Source organism: Triplophysa rosa, linkage group LG2, assembly GCF_024868665.1.
Source record: "Triplophysa rosa linkage group LG2, Trosa_1v2, whole genome shotgun sequence".
NCBI classification, from domain to species: Eukaryota; Metazoa; Chordata; class Actinopteri; order Cypriniformes; family Nemacheilidae; genus Triplophysa; species Triplophysa rosa.
This window is the reverse complement of record NC_079891.1, coordinates 26,065,161-26,084,166: the sequence shown is the minus strand read 5'-3', so window position 1 is coordinate 26,084,166 and position 19,006 is coordinate 26,065,161. Positions and strand designations below refer to the sequence as shown.

The window sequence follows — 19,006 nt, the reverse complement described above, 5'->3', positions numbered from 1 at the left end:
ATACAGTCCGAATTTTTCGTATGCGTTTTTTCGTATTTGCCTGTCGTTTGTACGGTGTCTCTGAATTGTTAAAAAAAGGCCACTCAAAATTAATGACGGATGCGAAAAACGCAGAAAATCGAACCCGGTCCGAATTTTTTTATGACGGACGAAAATATCAGAGGCAGTGTGTAATGGGCTTTAATCTCATATTTTCTGTGGTCATGTAATAAAGAACCCTGACAAGGTGAATTTGTCAAAATCACCATGACCACAGAGCTCATAGTTAAAATTTACATTTTTGCACCATTTACTATCTCATGTCATTCCAAACCTTTGGAATGGACTTTCCTTCTACTGCAGAACACAAAAGAAGATATTTTAAACAATGTTGGTAACCAAACAACATTGCTCCCCATTGACTTCCATCGTAAGCACACAAATTTCTATCAAATTTCAAACAAATTTCACCTTGAGCTCTGGCTCCATTTACTTTCAGGCAGACAGAAGTGGCAGCTTGTGGGACGCGCTGTGAATAGATTTGGAAACAAACAGCATGTAGAACACACAGCGAAGGCACTGAACATGAGCTCAGAGCGCTGCAATCTCACAGCACAAGTGTCATGATCTCACTATATGACAATAACACTTATCATTCAAATAGTTACAAACGCAGATGTTTCGAATATTTCACTGATACATGTTGTTTTTAAATCATCTGGTCTGACAGTCAGCTCACTACTGGAAAAAACATGGAGTTCAGAGTCAGTATGTGATGCTGTGAATGAGCACACACATTTTGCTGCTGTCCTCTGAAACCTTGTATCTCCATATTTCGTGAATCATTATTATTAGTCACCCTTCATGTTTGTCACTGGGTTTTGCAGATATCTAACCAATAAAAAAGATTAAAAAGTGTTTGTCAACTTAAAGTACAGTGTTTTATCCATTCCCTGAAAAACAGCGAAATTGGACATACAAGGTTTCAGAAGGACAACAAAGATTTGTTTTTTGAAAATTTGACTTCTATTGTGTTTCTAATAATATTTTCTATTCCCGGACCCCCAGACTTTGTAGGCAAAACCTGGCCTGGTTTAATATTGTATGTATGCACAAAAAGGTACATTAACGTCAGCTTGTAAGAAAATGCCACAAAAATTCAAAATATTTTAAAACCGTCCACCTCCAACCTTTTTTCTATTCTCTCCCACACTTTTTTCAGGCTGATGCACTTTCCTTCTCTTCCAGCCACACAGCGTCTTTGTTATGCTTGTTTGAGTCATTGCTGGGACGCAAATGTCTGATCTGCCTTGCCTTGGAGAAAGATGTCCCTTTGCAGGCTTGATGTCATATCCCATTCTTCACAACCCACCTTCCTCCTGTCTCATGCTCTAGCATGTGATAAATAATCACACGCTCTCGGTTTCCCTCTCTCACCTGCTCTGTAACTTCCTCTATGGCACTTCATCTCCTATCCGCCAGCCTCTGACGCCCCATTCTTCATCGGCACAAAAAACCTGCCCCGCAAATTATAATCTAAAGAATAAAGTGCAGCCGTCGCAGACGCGTCACCCGCTCTCGCGTTTTGCAGATGACAGTTTTCGCTTTAAAGAGTCAATTTATAAAGAGACGTGTTGGCCAAACAGGAAACAATAAACTCTGGCAGCTCTTTGTGTTGACAGCTTGCCGAGTAATCTGTGCCTAATTGCATTCAAGTGTGTGTGTGTATGTGAAGCATCTCTCGGAGAAACAGAAACATCCTCTTCGAGCTGAAAAGCTGCACACAAAGGCCCCGATGGGAGGGTAAATCTCACTCTATTCCCTCCCGGTAGTTTAATTCAGCCCTGTAATTATCGCATAAGCCATTAGGCCGGTGAAGAATGGGTTGCTGTATCATGAACATGCACGGGATGATAATATAGAATGCATAGCTCTTCTGCTCAGCCAGACTGTGGTGTGTAAAATAACTCAATGGCAATACTAATAAACATCAAAACTATTATTAAGCGCTTGTTGAATAATAGAAACTATAAAGCAAACCCAACCAAATATTCATCTGATGAGATTATATATATATATATATATATATATATCATTTTTCATATCATATCATTTATCATATCATCATATATCACTTTTCACATTCTGTATATATACATTGAGTGAGCAAAATATGAGCATTCAAAATCCACTTAACCCAAATATGTAATGAGGTCAAACTCCTGTATACCTGCAGCCCATCACATCCCCATTAGACACTGTCTGCCAGACTTGTTTTCACAAACAATAACATATGCGTAATGATGCGTATCACCCATTACATCCATCATTAAGTTTCTTGCAGCCTCCTGGCATCACACGCTATTTGCAAGCACTTCTAAAAGATCTAGATGGAAGGATGCTTTTTTGACTGATCTGGGATCAGATTATCACTGGACCAGGTGCAGGGTCGTGATGGAGCGGGTGCCCAAAATATGGTGTGTGACAATGAAACACTGCTGGCAGAATGTAATGAGGGGGATGGGGCACACCTGAACCTGATTGTGCCTTGTGAGTGATGCCATGAATCCAGCGTTACATCGGCCCTCGGTCTTTCCTGTGCGTATGCCAGGTGTCACCAAGGACCAAGCATTGTCAGGTCACAATAACAATGTGTACATTCACAAAGACATGTAGGTATGTGGCCATCTTAGGTTACATTACAAGTTTCAGGGAGCATGTACACAGCATAGGGAACAAGTGTATATTAATATCTCAGTGGTGCACTACTTGAAAGAGCATGCGATGCGACTGTTGCCATGCTTGCCCATGGGTTACCAAACAGAAAAATGTACTTCTGCAATAAAAAAACTGCATTAGACAATTATCAATAAAATTATATAGTAAAGATATTATATAAACATATTGCAAAAAATATAAAAGATTTTATGGCATTTATTGAAATGATTTAGATTATTTTGTTGAACAATTTTCTTTCATTAGAAAATTAAAACAAATTTATTAAAAAAAAATACACTGGACTGAATTCACGCCCATATCTGTAGAACTCCTAGGGGTCTCTAGCGTCCTTTTGAGACATGATGCGATAACGGAAATAACTGAAATTGCCATGCCAACTTGCTACTGTAAACAAAAGCTCACAACGCTTGTGAATAAGAGACATCAAACTAGTCATGGGCCGGTATGAGATTTTGACGGTATGGTAACCTTATGCCAAACTATCACGGTTTCGCGGTATGGCGGTATTGCGGCTGCAGCTATAAAATGTGTTATTTAAAATGTCTGAGTAAAAAACATTGAACACAATAGATCTGATTTTGATTTGAACAAAATATTTGAAACAATAGTAAACATTTACAGTATATCACGTTAAATCAGTGCTTCCCAAACATTTTGAAAGCATGGCACCCCTTTCTAGTCTTCTTTTACAGGCACTTTCAGTAAATAAACGTACATGCATTCATCCATACATATATACATACATAAATAAATTAAATGCAGATGAGCAAACAACTAATTAGTACATTAAATGTACTGAATACTGCAATAACTCATCTACTGCACTGTTTACTTTAACTTAATAACTGCTGTCCATAATTTATGCACACTTTATATTCATTGCACTACTGTTCTGCATAGTCTAATTTATATTGTACATATCCATCAGTAAATTTCTGTTTTCAGTAAATAGCCATCTGTATATAATGGTCATAGTACATTCCCACTTGTAAATTCTTCATAATTTTGCTTTATCCTGTATTTATGTATTTATGCACAACTGTATATCCTGCACTTGCTTATTGCACTTCTGGTTAGACCTAAACTACATTTCGTTGCCTTTTACATGTGTAATGACAATAAAGCTGAATCTAATCTAATCTAAAACTAATTAAGCATAAACAAAATATAGCAAAGAACCTGCACAAAACAGCTCATACCTTTGGAACGGTATAACAGAAACTTTTAGTGGGTTTTAAAACCAACCGTGACTGTCCAAACCGTGGTATACTGTACCTCGAAACCGGTATTCGGCCCATGCCTACATCAAACCTTTAAGGGGTAGTGAATACATTTAAAAGTACTACAGAGTGCTAATAAACTAATCCAAACACTGCATATTTACTGTCTCTAGGCATCTTATAATGCCTCTCAGCATCATGCCGCATAAAAGCTGATGGTCTGTTGTAGATCGTAAGCTGTGCTGCTTGCTGTGGTACAATAGAATCAATATTGTCAGCAGTGGGTGTGATAATGATTGGCAGGCCACAGGATGGCATTGGCAATTTTTTTTGACAGATTGGCACCTCCATGGGTGGTATCACCGTCCCTGGCGCACACCCCGAAATGTCTCAAATGAGTAATCTTCCCAAACACAGACCTTCCGAGAAGGCAGGATGTGTACATGCCAGCTTGTTTATGTCCTTCAGAGGAACTAGGTTGCTGTTAAGGGTTATCAAGACCACCTAATGAGTACTAATGTAAGCCATCTCCGTGTGTGTCTCAAACACGTCTGCCATGATGAGAGGCTGCAGTCATCTTCGGGCGATGTGTGTGTTTTACTCTGATTTCACTCTCAAGAGCGTGTGATTTCTAACACGGGAAAAAGGGGCAAGGGAGAGATGCCGTGAAGGGCGGATGGGAGAAGATGACAGAGTGCTGTTTGTGTAAATGTCTGGGTGTTACATTCCTCATGGGCGGAGAGAGAGATGGGTAGATGGAGGTGCGACAGTACCCCACCCATGACTGGTGTGGCATGTGGTTGCTCTTGCTCCAACGCCAAGAGGTTCGACTCCCAAAGAACATACAATATGATCAAATGTATACTGTACCTTAAATTCACAGCCTGATTTAAATGTGTGTTACACTGCACAATGCACATTTCACAGTCTTACTCCGGTTATGCTTAACCTGTTTAACTCTGTGACATTTTTGGGATTTCCGCCTGAATTTGACATACCCAATTTTAAAAGCCCACCATACCCACATAGAGTGGTGTAAATTAGAAATTCTTGTGTCATTTATAGGAAACCCCTCAAAATTTCATAAAATACTGTTGAAAGTGATAAACATGATTGTATGTGTTGATAGTCTTATGGTAAACACAAAAAACACATTTTATTTTATAAATAAAATTGAATTGAATTGAATGCTATATCTCAGCCTCTGATCCGCCTATTTGGACAAATGAGGAGTCTACGTAGAGGTCAGGGTCTGAGCTTCCATTTAAAATGTATCTAATGTGGATAGACAGAGGTTCAGATATTTTACTGAATTTTTAACTATCCAAGCTTTTATGTGGTTTTATGTGGCGTTGCTGACGCAGCACGTTGATGGGAGACATTGGAAGCTTTTAAAACCTTTTTAAAACCACGAAAAGATGTTGGAATGGACTTATTTTGTAGAAAACAACCTAACGAAAAATATTATGTAGCATTTGTGGCTAAGTTTAATGGTGGGATGCAGTTATTAGTTTATATATTCGATGGATGTGTTGTTTGTTTACAAATATCAATTTCATACATCATAATCCATTCGACTTGCATTCGATCTGTGGTAAAATATCAATAAATCCAACTGGAGATCTATATTTTGTAGAATAAGAGCTTTCATTTGATATATAACTTGAACATGTTGGACATACTTGAGCGTTATGAAAAATGTTCATAATCATAAACATATATGATTTTAAAGGGGCTATGGGGATATGATGAATTTCCACCTAAATAAGTTTTTTTCTGTACGATAAATGCCAAAATGGTGCACTTCTCCAGAAAGCCAAAGACCCAAAGCTTTCAAACGATACCACATATGATAGTTAGAGTTAACAAACTCTTTAACCTTGCATGTATCTTTAATAAGCTCTTTAACAGGTTTTAATAAGCTGATAACAAGTAAGGTCATGTAAACGCGTAAAACGGTTTTCTTTTTATCAGGGAAATCGCATAAACGGCATAAGCAAAACCCGCTCGGTAGAGGTCGTTTTTACTCTGATTTCGCACTGCACTGGTTTTCTCTCAGTTTTGTTTATGTGCGCATGTCTGACAGCGCAACAGTAAAAGTCCCAAACGGAAGTAATAGTAAAATAACGCATAAAAGTCCGCTCTCGAATCATGCAGTTGATGTAGAAACTTCAAAATGAAGAACTATTGTTGAATATGCAGGTACTGCAGACATGAGAAGAGATATAAAAATACAGCTTGTGACCATTCACCCGCTGCATTTTTTATTATTAAACAGACTATCGACGACGACGTCACTGCACGCGAGAAACCCGGCAAGTCTCAAACTTCCATGTAATCGTGTTTTTCTGCGTCACTGGTTTATTACAATTCATGAAAACACAGTTTACTATAGACAATAGTGATGTCAAAATGATGATTTTAATTTAATAAACTATACAATTACTTTCATCTACGCAGTGTGAATGCTGTAACAAATATTTTATTCAATAATCTAAAATAAAAATATAAAAAAGAGTGCACTGTGAATAATGCCTTGTCCTCTAGTTTATTTCTTAAATTATGTTAACCCAGTAAATCCCTTCCAACGGCAAGTTTAAGTGTTTGAGATTTACAGTAGAAGTAGGGAGACAGTCATTTCAAAATCACAGAGGCGTCTCACAGCATGTGGGAGGCAGACAGTGTTGACATAAAGTGGGGCCGGATGAGGCATGATAGTGTAATTGTGAAATGTACAGCTCTGATAAACAGCGGCGACACCAAAGAATCGGAGTTCATTAACAAAACATATGAGAAAAAAAACGTGATCTTCGGTTTTATAGCTAAGGACTTCATCTCAGCAGTTTCCATTACGCTACTAATGGAGGACTCAAACAGATAGCCCAAATGGATCTCTCAAGTGTGGATTGCTGTAAAACATCCCAATTAGGAATGCCGTTCCTGTTGTTAAAAAGCGTTCTAAATTAAATAGAGGGTTCACAAACAAAGCCATCAGGCACCGTGGGAAGACGTGAGCCATCTCATCTGGAACGCTCAGCCCTGTTTGGCGAATACATGCATCTCCAGAGTTGTCAGCAGGCAACAAAGGCAAATTAAATGAGATACGGAGCAATGCAATGAAAGGCACGCACAACTCTTCAGGAGAAGAGTAACAAATGTATTATCTATCTGAATCAGAGTTATATAACCTTGGGAGATGGCGTCCAAAGTGCAAACAAGCAATGTACTTTGCGATGACACTTTTAAGTAGAAAGTGATTCATCTCTATAATTAAAAGGCGTAGAACAGGGAGATACAGCACAGGTTTTGTCGCGGATTAACAACAAGGTAAAAGACGAGGTAAAACATAAATATACAATGTATCAAGCACAAATGCTGCCACTAAATCTTTTGCAAAATTGACAGAAGAATGTTTAGAATTTTTAATAAAACTGCAGTTCATTCAGATTTAAAGATTATACGTATAGGCCTACATGTATGGGTTATATGTACTGTATGTACACTGTATGAAACAAGTCACGAGATGCAGGACAATGAAACATCGGAACATATTTAAGCTGATTCATCATCGCTCCCTCCACGTGATGTCATCATGATGACAATTTAAGCATTAAAAAAAGGATGAAGCCAAAGTCAGCGGAAGAAATAACTTGATTAATTCACAATGTCCCCATCTTTCACAGACTTAGAAACATAACGGCTACGCTCACAACCAAAATGATCCTATTCATTCAAAAGCCTACAGGAGTACGAATTATAACTGTATAAATAGTTAAACGAAGCCCCAAGCCTCTTCCCAAGTGTCACAATAGCTGTGAATGACAACGGTAACCATGGCGACAATGATTAAAGTAAATGTCAAAGATGGTGACTTCAATAACACCTGAAAATCATGACAAACTGACAAAAACATTTAAAACACGTCAGTCAAACGGAATCCTTTTTTGACTGACAGCAACCCAAAATGCATTTGTGATTAAAGCACATTTAAAGTGGAGGTAACATGCTATTTCATGCATTCACCAGTTACGCAGGGATGATGCGATGATGTATTGTGTGCTCGTGCTGTAGTTCCGGCCCCCCTGCATGCCTCCAGCAGCTCGATTATTTTTCTGGAAATAATCCTACAGCTGTATCTGTCTTTTATAAATATGATCAAACCAAATACTCTTCGAAGATACAAACTATGCAATACTACTGTATAGGTACTCAAGATTAATATGAGATTGGCAGAAACTGCGTGTGTTACCTCATCTTTAAATCACGTTGGTTACCTATTACCTATCCTAACAAAACACATCCATTTATTCATACATTTTGATTCCAGTGGTGGGCGCGATTCGTGTGATCCAAATATAGCTCTTGAGCGTTGTAAAATCCAAAAGGCAAAATATATTGAAAAAGGATAGATGTTATCATTTCTAAAATTCACAACATGTTTTAATCTAACAAAATATTCTGCATCAATCCATATTTGTTGCCGTTTAGACTTTCAAAAACTACATTTTCACTGCGTTGAAAAAACATCCGCTTGTGTCGTAAAACAGAACACCGGACACAAAGCGAGGCACACACCTTCGGGTGCGGTCTCGTAGCTTTTTCAAAATTATATACAAAAATGAAACATATAAATTATTTATTTTATTTGAAATAATCTAATTATGTACGCCCCTTTGAGTTCGCTTCGCAGTGGTTGAGGATTTCAAATTTTTTTAGTGTGATCGCATTATAATATACAGTATGACAACAGACATTCAAAGCTTCATTCTATAATCTCAATAGAAGCTTTGAATGTAAATATTCCATGACAAAATGACATTCAGTACATTCTAGTACGAGCGGTCAAAATGACCGCTACGGCCACTCTCGTAATGATAGATTTCCGGGAGTTCTAGTGTCAAGCACCCTTTATTTTTGTTTCTTTGTGTAGTACCCATGTTTTTAGGCAGATTACCATTTGTATAACCACAGTTTTAGTACAACTATCAAGGTTAAACTATGGTTACTGTAGCAAAAGCTTAATTTGTGGCTACCATGGTTTTACTACTAAATAAATAAACATAACATTGATACTACACCATGGTCAATTTTTAAAAGGGGAATGTATGGCTTAACAGCACTGTTTACATTAAATATTGAAAAAAATCAATAGGAGTATTAATGGCACATCGCTACTGGCACCCAGAACAAAATGTTTGTGACCGAAAAAAGGTTTAAATGTCATTGCAGTTAACATATCCTCATCATGCCCTCCGTGTCGTTCTCAATTTATTACAGAATCCCAAATTACAGCTCTCCCTTCTTTTTTCCATGGGTGCATGTGTTGCCGTGAGAAGCCTTTAAATGTTTCATGGCTTGCAGTTTTCAAACAGGTCCTCTCTCTGAGGTACCTCCAAATGCTAGAGGCAGAAAGTTCGACAAAGATGCTCAGTGAATAAACAATGGCTATACAGTATGTCTCTGCTCCGGCTAAGTGACCAAACATGCTCAATGCTCCAAGCACGGCTGTCACAACTGCGTTTATGCCGTGAGGTTGAAGATCAGTGGAAATATCACTCAGAATGGATAAAGTCCCAATGCACAGTAAACTCAGTTGCCCCTGGTCTTTTCATTGGAAATTAATTAACTTGCTGGTTGCCGAACTCATCTGACATCAGCTCAGTTTAAGTGTTTACTTTTTCTAATCTCGTAGCTTTTCTAAACCCTAATAGTCTCCTCATGGACAAATGTGAACGCTTGTGTGCACATTACACTCAAAACAAAGGTTCAGGTGAGGATATCTGGTTTCTAGTGCAAGTATATGATATGTTCTGTCAAACACAAAAATCTGTGTTGGTTTTGCTTTTAACTATGGTTATTAGCTGAACAAACAGCTGAAACAACTATGAATTATTACAGATATTACATTCTTTTGTTTATAGACTATTTTAGCAATATCACACTCAAACTTTTGGGCTGCTCATGCCTATGATCAAATCACAGCGATGTTGATATTCAGTGCAATAGCACGTTTGTATGGGAGGTATGATGATACCGTAAGCGAACGTTTTTATGACGTTTTTGTGGGCGTTCCCAGTAATGCAGGCGCTCGTCCACACCCACTGATTAACATGTAATTTGCATGACTTTGAACAATGAAAACGAAAATGAAAAAAGAGAAAATAAAATAAAAATCAAACTTTACATTTTAATTTGAATTGTGTCAGTATTATTGCGTGAACATTAATAAAAACCTTTGTAAAAAATGTTTTTGCAATTTCTTTTTCACATTTGCCTTTTCATTTTCATATTAGCAGTCTTGCCTCGAGATTTTAGTGAAAATGAAATGTCAAATCACCAATTGCATTTTCTTTTTCAATTTGTCAGTGTAAAAATAAAAATGAAATAATTTCATTTTATTTTGGCACATATTGTGCGTGCAGTTGTGTATAATGAAATTGCTAATCTGGTTTTCATTTTCATCGTTTAATTTATTTATTTAAACTTGGTAGGATTTGCCTCCCATACGTTTGCTTATTAATTGCTTGTGAAATTATAACTCTACCGATGGTCACACAGAGTGCATATCAGCTTATGGACATTGTATAAAAAAGGCTTTTAAAACTTCCCTCAACGTTCCTAAAAGAAACCCTGGTGAAGACAGGAGGTAATTAACGTCTCAAAAAGTCAAAATAAATGAGGTAGATATGAAGTGAAGATATTTTTCTTGAACTTCCTATCAAAACCATCCCTTAATTATAACCCGAAACGTGACCAATCCTTATTTAAACTCTTCTGTATGCTTGACTTGGGCGATAAAAGGGTAAATGAGCTTACACCGATAAACCGCTGCGATTAAATATAATCTAGTTCAACAACATCCTCATTTTGCATGCTAATGTGGCTAATGAAAATTGACTAGGAGCATGTGCCATTATACCTTTATGAAAGCGTGGACTGTGTGAACTGTTAAGATCCTGACAGCATCTAAAGTATTAATTAGTCAGCGAAACTAACAAATCACAAATGTTCTTGGAAGACAGACCTATTAAACATCTACTGGAAGTTAAGTTTGGGCCACATAATGTTTGTTTATGATGTTGCCGCTGAAATCGTAAAAAAATACATTGTGGGGACTTTGCTTAGAAATAATGACTATTATGCTGTAAAAACTGTATAGTACACACACATAAACACTGCCTTGTTCAGTTCTGCAACAGTCAGCACATTTTCACACAAACCCATATGCTACTGTTGATTTCTCTGGTCAGTAATTAGGTCATTCCTGTTATGTCCTTTTCTTGTTTTTTTCAAAGCTCCCTTTGAAAAGATAAATATGCCCGTGTCATAATTTAACGTATTTCTATAGATGGTTTCAGCGGCAACAACATAAATATTATGTGGCCCAAATTTAACTTCCAGTAGACCTCCGCAAAGAATCAATAATAGGGATGTAGCAATCTTATCGATATCGTGTTATTGCAATAGCAAAATTGTCTCAATATTATTGTGGTCACATGTCTGTATGAAACGATAGGTCTTTCGGGCCTAACATAGAGAATGTTTGAAAAATAATAGATGTTACCTTTGGCAAGGTCCAGCTGGTGCAATTATTTTATTTTATAAAAGGGATTTTTAGGCCATTTGAGCCATCTCATTCTATAACTCATACCTCTAAGAAAAGAGGATGCTTATGCCACGTTTCCAGGTCATCATTTGTCATTTTAAATATTGCAATAAATATTGTACCGTGAACTTTATAGGTATTATCGTACAGTGAGATTACATCCCTAATCAATAACTGTAGTTTTAATTTAATTGATTACAATTAACCTACAATAAAATATTACTATAAATTAAATATACAACAAATTGTTCAATTATAAGCAAACACAGACCTGAAGTAAACTTTGGACCATGCGCATGCTTTTGATGAAACCGACCATTAGACGGTTTCATCTGACGCACGCGCCTAACCGAAGTTAACTTCCGGTCTGTGTTTGTTTATTGGTCTGGATAGTGGCTAATAAGATAACTATTTATTTTTGCTTTCATTTATATTAATATTCATTTATATTATCATTATTTGATTGTATAATAATTGTATTAAATAAACGATTTGTTGAATGTTTATTGAATGTTAAATGGGTCGTGTAACTTTGTCGCATTTGAAGAAATCTTACGGGACATTGACATCTAGCAGTTGAGCTTTGTTCTCAATTCAAAATATTGGAGAGGCAAGTTCAGCAAAGTAACGGTTCTTCTCGGTTTCTTTTGTTTGTTTTCAGAAATAGTCTGCAGGAACTCTGTTCTTTGCAGACGTGTAGCGGAAGTTACGTTCGGGCCACTTAAGGGGTATAAGGGGTATATGACACTTAGAGGCTGTGTCCACCGAGGCGTTTACGCCTGCGGCCGGCATGTTTTTTCAATTGTTTCCTATGGAAACGCCGCGCTTTTAAAAAAAGCCATCAGCTGACGTTTTTTTTCTGCGCTCTGCGCTGGTGCTATGCGTTTTTTTCACGCTCAGCGCCGGCGTTCGACCGAGCGCCCTGAGTTGAAAAATGCTCAACTTTGGCCAGAACTCTGCGCCTACAGCGGGCGTTTTCAGCCGAGCTCCTGCCGTTTTCAGCCGCGTAAATGCGCCTCGGTGGACACAGCCCCTTAATTATTTACATACAGTAACAGGTTAAAAAATAACATGGAACTAAGGGGATGGGATTAAAGTAAAGTCCTTCAGTGAAGGATTGACAGTTATTTTACGTAGTGTCAGCTTAACATAAAAAAATAACAGAATTCATGAGACCCACCAATAGTTGAAAGTTTTATCTCACTAAAATGATGTCTTTCTCATCCTGAAAGATGATGTCATCAAGGAACAGTTTAAGGCTTTTGGTGCTGATTAGGTACAAGTGTACTACAATTTACAAGTGTAATATTTTATTCAGTATGGTGGCATATGCTTGTATGATGGGGACATAAAAATGTACTGCCTAGCAGAAATGACCCACAACATCCCTAAAAACAAACAAGCAATACTTTAGTCACAGATCAGATTGTTCCCACTACTTCCTCCAAATCACACTACAAAGGCTTTGATGTCCCTTCTGAAGTTCATATCACCTTTTTTCATTCACCATCATCTAACGCTGGTGTTTTTCCAATGAAAGAGAGTTTAGTCCTCTATAATGGAGAAAACCAGGTCATTGTATTACACTACGTTTTCTTTCCTCTTGACGACTCGACTATAGTAATACATAAAAGATTAGCCTCAATAAAACCTTTTTCCTGCCTCACTAAGTGCAGCTCTTGAGGTAAAAGGATCCTAGATCAGTCTGTCAGGAGGAAAGAGGTATTCATGAGCTCTTTGATGACTGTTCACTTTACCCGAATCTCTTGGGATTCATTTTAGACAATCACTATAGTTGAAGGTTCGAGCCCCTCTTATACAACCCCTACACAGATGGTTTAACCCATCGGGCTCTAGTCGAGCTCAAGCTAGCCTGTCTCTATAGTAAATCACTCTCATTCTACCTGAATGAAGTCAGGGATATCAATCGCACTGAAATACACTAACACTGTGCCTCAGAGGATTTACGACTGTGTTGTCACAATGAGAAAACGCTTGTGCAGAACAGCATTGTTACTCGATACCCAAAATCTCCCAGAGGATCTTTGTATGCTCTTCTCAAAATTCAGCTTACTGAAATCTTTGTTGATGTTCATAGATTTATCACATCCCACAATACTTTGCAGCAAAATCCTCAATAGTCCTCTACAGTAACAGCAAGAAGAACATTTGGAGTAATATAAGCTTATTTTACACCGTAAGCTGCTCGAATTGACTTCCCACGAGCTATTCACATGCGTACTGTATATGACAGATTCCTCTCTTTCAGAGAGAGACCAAAGAGTCAGGCCATTTCCTGTTGCCTTTTCAGAAGACTGGCCGCTTAAAGATGTAATAATTCGAGGGTGTCAAAGAAAGACCTACCTTTAGTGGGTTCTGTGCGCTTGGGTAGGTCCAATGTGTCATAGTTTTTGTCATGTTCTCCGTTTTTCCTCCCTGAGTGAAGAAGGGAAAGACGAGAGTGAGAGAGTATAAGAGGGGAAGCAGCGGTCACCGCATGAGAGGAATTACTATACGGGTATGAAAATGTATAATCCAATTGAGTCTCAAATACACACAGTCGCACACATGTCACACATGAATCGAGCTATATGCTACACAGATATGCAGAGATGAACTCTATCCTTCTGACACCCGCTCCCAAGAGAGGGAACCCCAATTAATAATGCAACGCCTTTGTCATGAAGGACAGATGTCTGTAATTGAGTGAAGTGCAGGAATACTCGTTCACTATTACACACACAAGTAAATGTTACAGGAATAGCACATCCACAAAAAACAAACAACTAATGTCATGTTTTACTCCCCCCACGTGTTGTTCTGCACAGATTTTATTTCTTTCATAAGAAAAGTAAAGATGTTGATGAAATGTTGATAGAAAAGTCCGTGCTTTTCTGTACAATGAAAGTGAATGGTGTCCAGGGGATGTAAAGCTCCATAGTAACAAACAGCATCCGTAAGAATCACGTTTTTGAAGTTGAAATTGAAAAAGCTTCTGCTATGAAATTTTATCTCAAATTTTATTTGCATCCACATATTTTTCAAGATGCTGTATTGCGATCACTCCAGATTTGATGTCAATGATGGCTGTTGAAACGGACGCTCGTGTGTTTTGTACATTTGTTGCACCAAATTTGGAATTCACAATTTATAATCAAAACTTTCCAACTTTCTGTTCCCCACACAAAGCTGCACTATTGAGAGGACTTACAGTCATATGGGCTGTACTGTGGTACTTGGTACTCATGGTGCTTTTTGTCATTGCCTTTACTTCCATTGATCAGAAAGCTGGCTGGGTTATTTTCAACCCAGAGTTGGTTCAAAAAAAGGAACGAACCCAGCTCTTGGGTTAAATTAACCTAGCAAATGGTTTATATTTGACCCAACAATGTTTTTAATCAATACTCGTCCCTTTTTGACCCACTGCTGGGTTGAAAATAACCCTGCATTTATTTTTTTTGTGGTCTATGCCAGAAAGTAAATCATACGGTATTTACCCATATGTGAGAGAGAAAATGATGACCATCCTTCATAGCACTGGGCAGTAAGAAAGGAAAAGCTAGACCTATGGAAGTATTTCAATGCCATTAGTCTTTGAAGCAAAAAAGCATGTTGAATTACCACTAATCAAAAATAAAGCTGTTGCATTACCAGTGCTTGCATTTTTAGAGTCTGCAATTCAATATGGTTGTATATTTAAGCTGTGAATATTTCAAATTGAAACATTTCACGCACAATTTCACCGTTAAAAAGTTCAATAATTAAAATTCGCCTTTTAAATTTCACTTAAAAAATTCAACTTGTTTTTAAATACAACCTTTAATTTTCGACAGACAATTTTCAGTCCATATTATTTCGGTTTAAAAATTCGCTTCCACAAATTCAGTGGTTCAAATTCGACTTGAAATTCAAAGTTTCACATCCGGGAATCCCAGGAGAAGCAACAGAGCGCCGATTCCGCCAATACATGATCTCTACCTGCTGCCTGACCGCTTCACCAGCAGGTGGTGCAAGTCGCTTCTGACGAAGACCAAAGCAAGAAATGCAGACACTTTTTATATGTTTGCAGCACAGTCCACTCATCTGCTCGATTAAGTGAATTTATTTGATCTCATGGATCTCTTATGCATCATCAAGAAAAAAATAATTGTTTCTTGTACTGGCAGCTTAGCTCACCACTATCAGCCCTGGAACGGACATGGAGCACGGGGACAATTCCAGGTGGCCTGGAATCAGTGGACTATTCATACATTTATAATATTAATTTATTTATTTAAATATCCTACCCGATCTACTAGTACTGCCTATCTATAGTAAGAGTTTATGTTTGTATTTGGCTTGCTATATACGCATTCATTACTTTTTACGTGTATATGATTACCCCCTTGGTATGGTGTGGGTTAAGTCGGTATGTACATAAAAAGTGCACGCAAAACACATGCGTATCATATGCACGCAAAATATAATTTCTGTAGCTCGCCAAATGCAAACATAAAATCGTGCTTTTGATAAGCACGATCTTAAATCATCAAATAATGGTTTGAGTTTCGAGGATGAGAAAATTGTATGTTACAGTCAATTACTGAATCCTGAATCCTGAAATACTGTGTTTGAATAAAATAAGCTATATTGCATGAAGCTATTTGAATGACACATGCAATGGTATCTGATTAAATGTGCCAGAAAACAAGACAACAAGTTTTTAAATCATTACATTAGTTACATAACACCATCACAATAAACTTAACATTTAAATTCAAATAAAACATTTTATTTCGGTTTAAAACTAAATAGGAAAAATAGCAATAATTATACATTTTAAACATACAATAGTAGTAGGCTAACTGAAATAGTAATGAAAACAGATGTAAGAACAAGCCATGAACAATTTTTCATCAGAACGTAAAATAATCTACAATATAAATAACAGTCTTTTCTTAAAAACGTAATTGTAAAATATTTAGTAAATGTAGGATATAAATGTAACTTAAACAAAGGAATAACTACACCACTTAAAAGAGAAATATCAATGGAAATAATTATGCCTATACTTTTCATCTGAAATCTGAGAACGCAAACAAAATAAAGCCAATTATAACCTATTGTATGAACGAATGAATAAAAAAACAAACTGAAATACTGCAACAATAAAGACACCTATACCTAGTTCTGGTATTATGTGAGAAATACGGGGGGACATGCTAAAATTCTCATTGTGTCATTTTGTGCTTTTTGCATTCATATTTAGGGCTCTTCCGCATTTCTGTAGCCTACGGTTATTAAAAAGGTATAGGCTATACTAATCATCTGGTCTGAAGATTAAGCAACATTAAGCGTTTTAGCATGGTACACCGGCCGTGATGGCGTGGTCCGTGGACGCTAAAGGGACAGAGTAGGCTAAAGGCACTTAGCAAATCTTGCAAGCTTATAACGTTTTTGTTCCACCATGCCACCATACATGTTGTGGATATTCAGCTAAATGTTTAGCGTAAGTTTAAAGAGGGTAAATTTGATCATTTAACTGAACTGTACACATACATTTTAGACACGTACATTACGTGTTTCTCCAACGTGGTTTCAGTGTATTTCTGTCATTTAAAATGCATAAATTTAACAATATGTTGACTTATTATGTGAGCATATAGATTAAAAATTATTATACCAAATCGTAATTTCGTTTTGATATGTTATAGTATTGGGTAAGCTAATTAAAAAGAAAGGCTATAGCCTAATATAAAAGTATACGAAATACAATGCGCCAAACAGCAACATCTACAGATAGTTGTGTATATTGCCATGGAGCACTCATATTGTTTTCTGACCAGTAATTAAATATATTTTTCACTGCTCGGCCATGCAAACTGACTTGCATTGAGGTGTATGTTAGAGAGGTCCTCATGTGTCCCAGCGGCTTCGGGTCTAAAACGTTGACAAAATATGCCTTGGGCACAGGTCGTGTCCGATATGGCATCGGGTCTCTGGTAATTTATAATGAATGTGCTTTTACCAATCGCCCCGAAAGACACAAATTAATTACATTTTATGGTTAGGTAAACAACAAATATGTGTTACGCCAAACTTTACAAGACATAATTAGGTTAATATACCGTGAGTGATTGACATTTTAGCATTTAATGAACAGACAGCAACTCAAGCAATTAGCGTGTAGTCATACTCGCATGTTCGTGTGTGGCACATTATTGGGAAACGCACACAGCATGCAACAAAAGTTTTTATCTTTGCGCGTATAGATCCATAACGCCGTGAGGTATCTTGCTTGGCTGCAGGCTGCACAAGACGTTTCGGGTCTAGTCGGGTTCTAAAGAAAGTGCTGACTATTTTTATCTGGTCTATTTTATCTGGCCTGCTCAAGAAGTTCGCTTGGCTAAAATATCAGTTTTTCTGTCTCGTATTAACAAACGAACGTTTCCACAATTCCACAACATCCAGCATGTTCTGAGAGTCTCAAATTAAAACAAGATCACGCAAGGAAAATAAAAAGAATGTTTATTGAGATTGCAGCTACTTCATATAAACAGAAGCACATGGGAGAGTACGGGTCAATAAGCTCCTAGTTGAGATCTCAGTTATTTGACCGCTTCAAACACAATACATGTCCTGTAAATGCTGATGATGCATAGTATTTATGTGAACACGATGTGCTGAAGTAAAAAATAACTTAATTCCTTCGAGCCAGAGCAGGAAACCTAAAATTTCTGATGTTGATGATGCATAAGAAGAGATCTATGAGATCAAATAAATTCACTTAATCGAGCAGATGAATGGACTGTGCTGCAAACATATAAAAAGTATCTGCATGTCTTGCTTTGGTCTTCGTCAGAAGCGACTTGCACCACCTGCTGGTGAAGCGGTCAGGCAGCAGGTAGAGATCATGCATTGGCGGAATCGGCGCTCTATTGCTTCTCCTGGGATTCCCGGATGTGAAACTTTGAATTTCAAGTCGAATTTGAACCACTGAATTTGTGGAAGCGAATTTTTAAACCGAAATAATATGGACTGAAAATTGTCTGTCGAAAATTAAAGGTTGTATTTTATAACAAGTTGAATTTTTTAAGTGAAATTTAAAAGGCGAATTTTGATTATTGAACTTTTTAACGGTGAAATTGTGCGTGAAATGTTTCAATTTGAAATATTCACAGCTTAAATATACAACCATATTGAATTGCAGACTCTAAAAATGCAAGCACTGGTAATGCAACAGCTTTATTTTTGATTAGTGGTAATTCAACATGCTTTTTTGCTTCAAAGACTAATGGCATTGAAATACTTCCATATAGACCTAATTAACAGATAACAGCACAGACATCTGTGCCGGCTGAAGGGGGCGACAGATGCATAGGTTTGACATTTGCATTAAGATAAAACACCTGCCAGTATTTTAAAAATGGAAAGGTGATGAAGAGTTTAGTCTGAAGAAGATAGAGGGAGGTATAATGTATGT

General features: G+C 37.3%; 1 protein-coding gene across 12 annotated transcripts in view; it reads right to left on the bottom strand.

Moving 5' to 3' along the window:
* Positions 1–19,006, bottom strand: part of arvcfb (ARVCF delta catenin family member b) — a 218,596-nt gene that overhangs the window by 16,515 nt on the left and 183,075 nt on the right. For all 12 annotated transcript variants that reach the window (XM_057350833.1, XM_057350777.1, XM_057350794.1 and 9 more), the window contains one exon: positions 13,909–13,980. In XM_057350833.1, the coding sequence (XP_057206816.1) occupies positions 13,909–13,980 (72 nt within the window). The remainder of the gene's footprint in view (positions 1–13,908; positions 13,981–19,006) is intronic.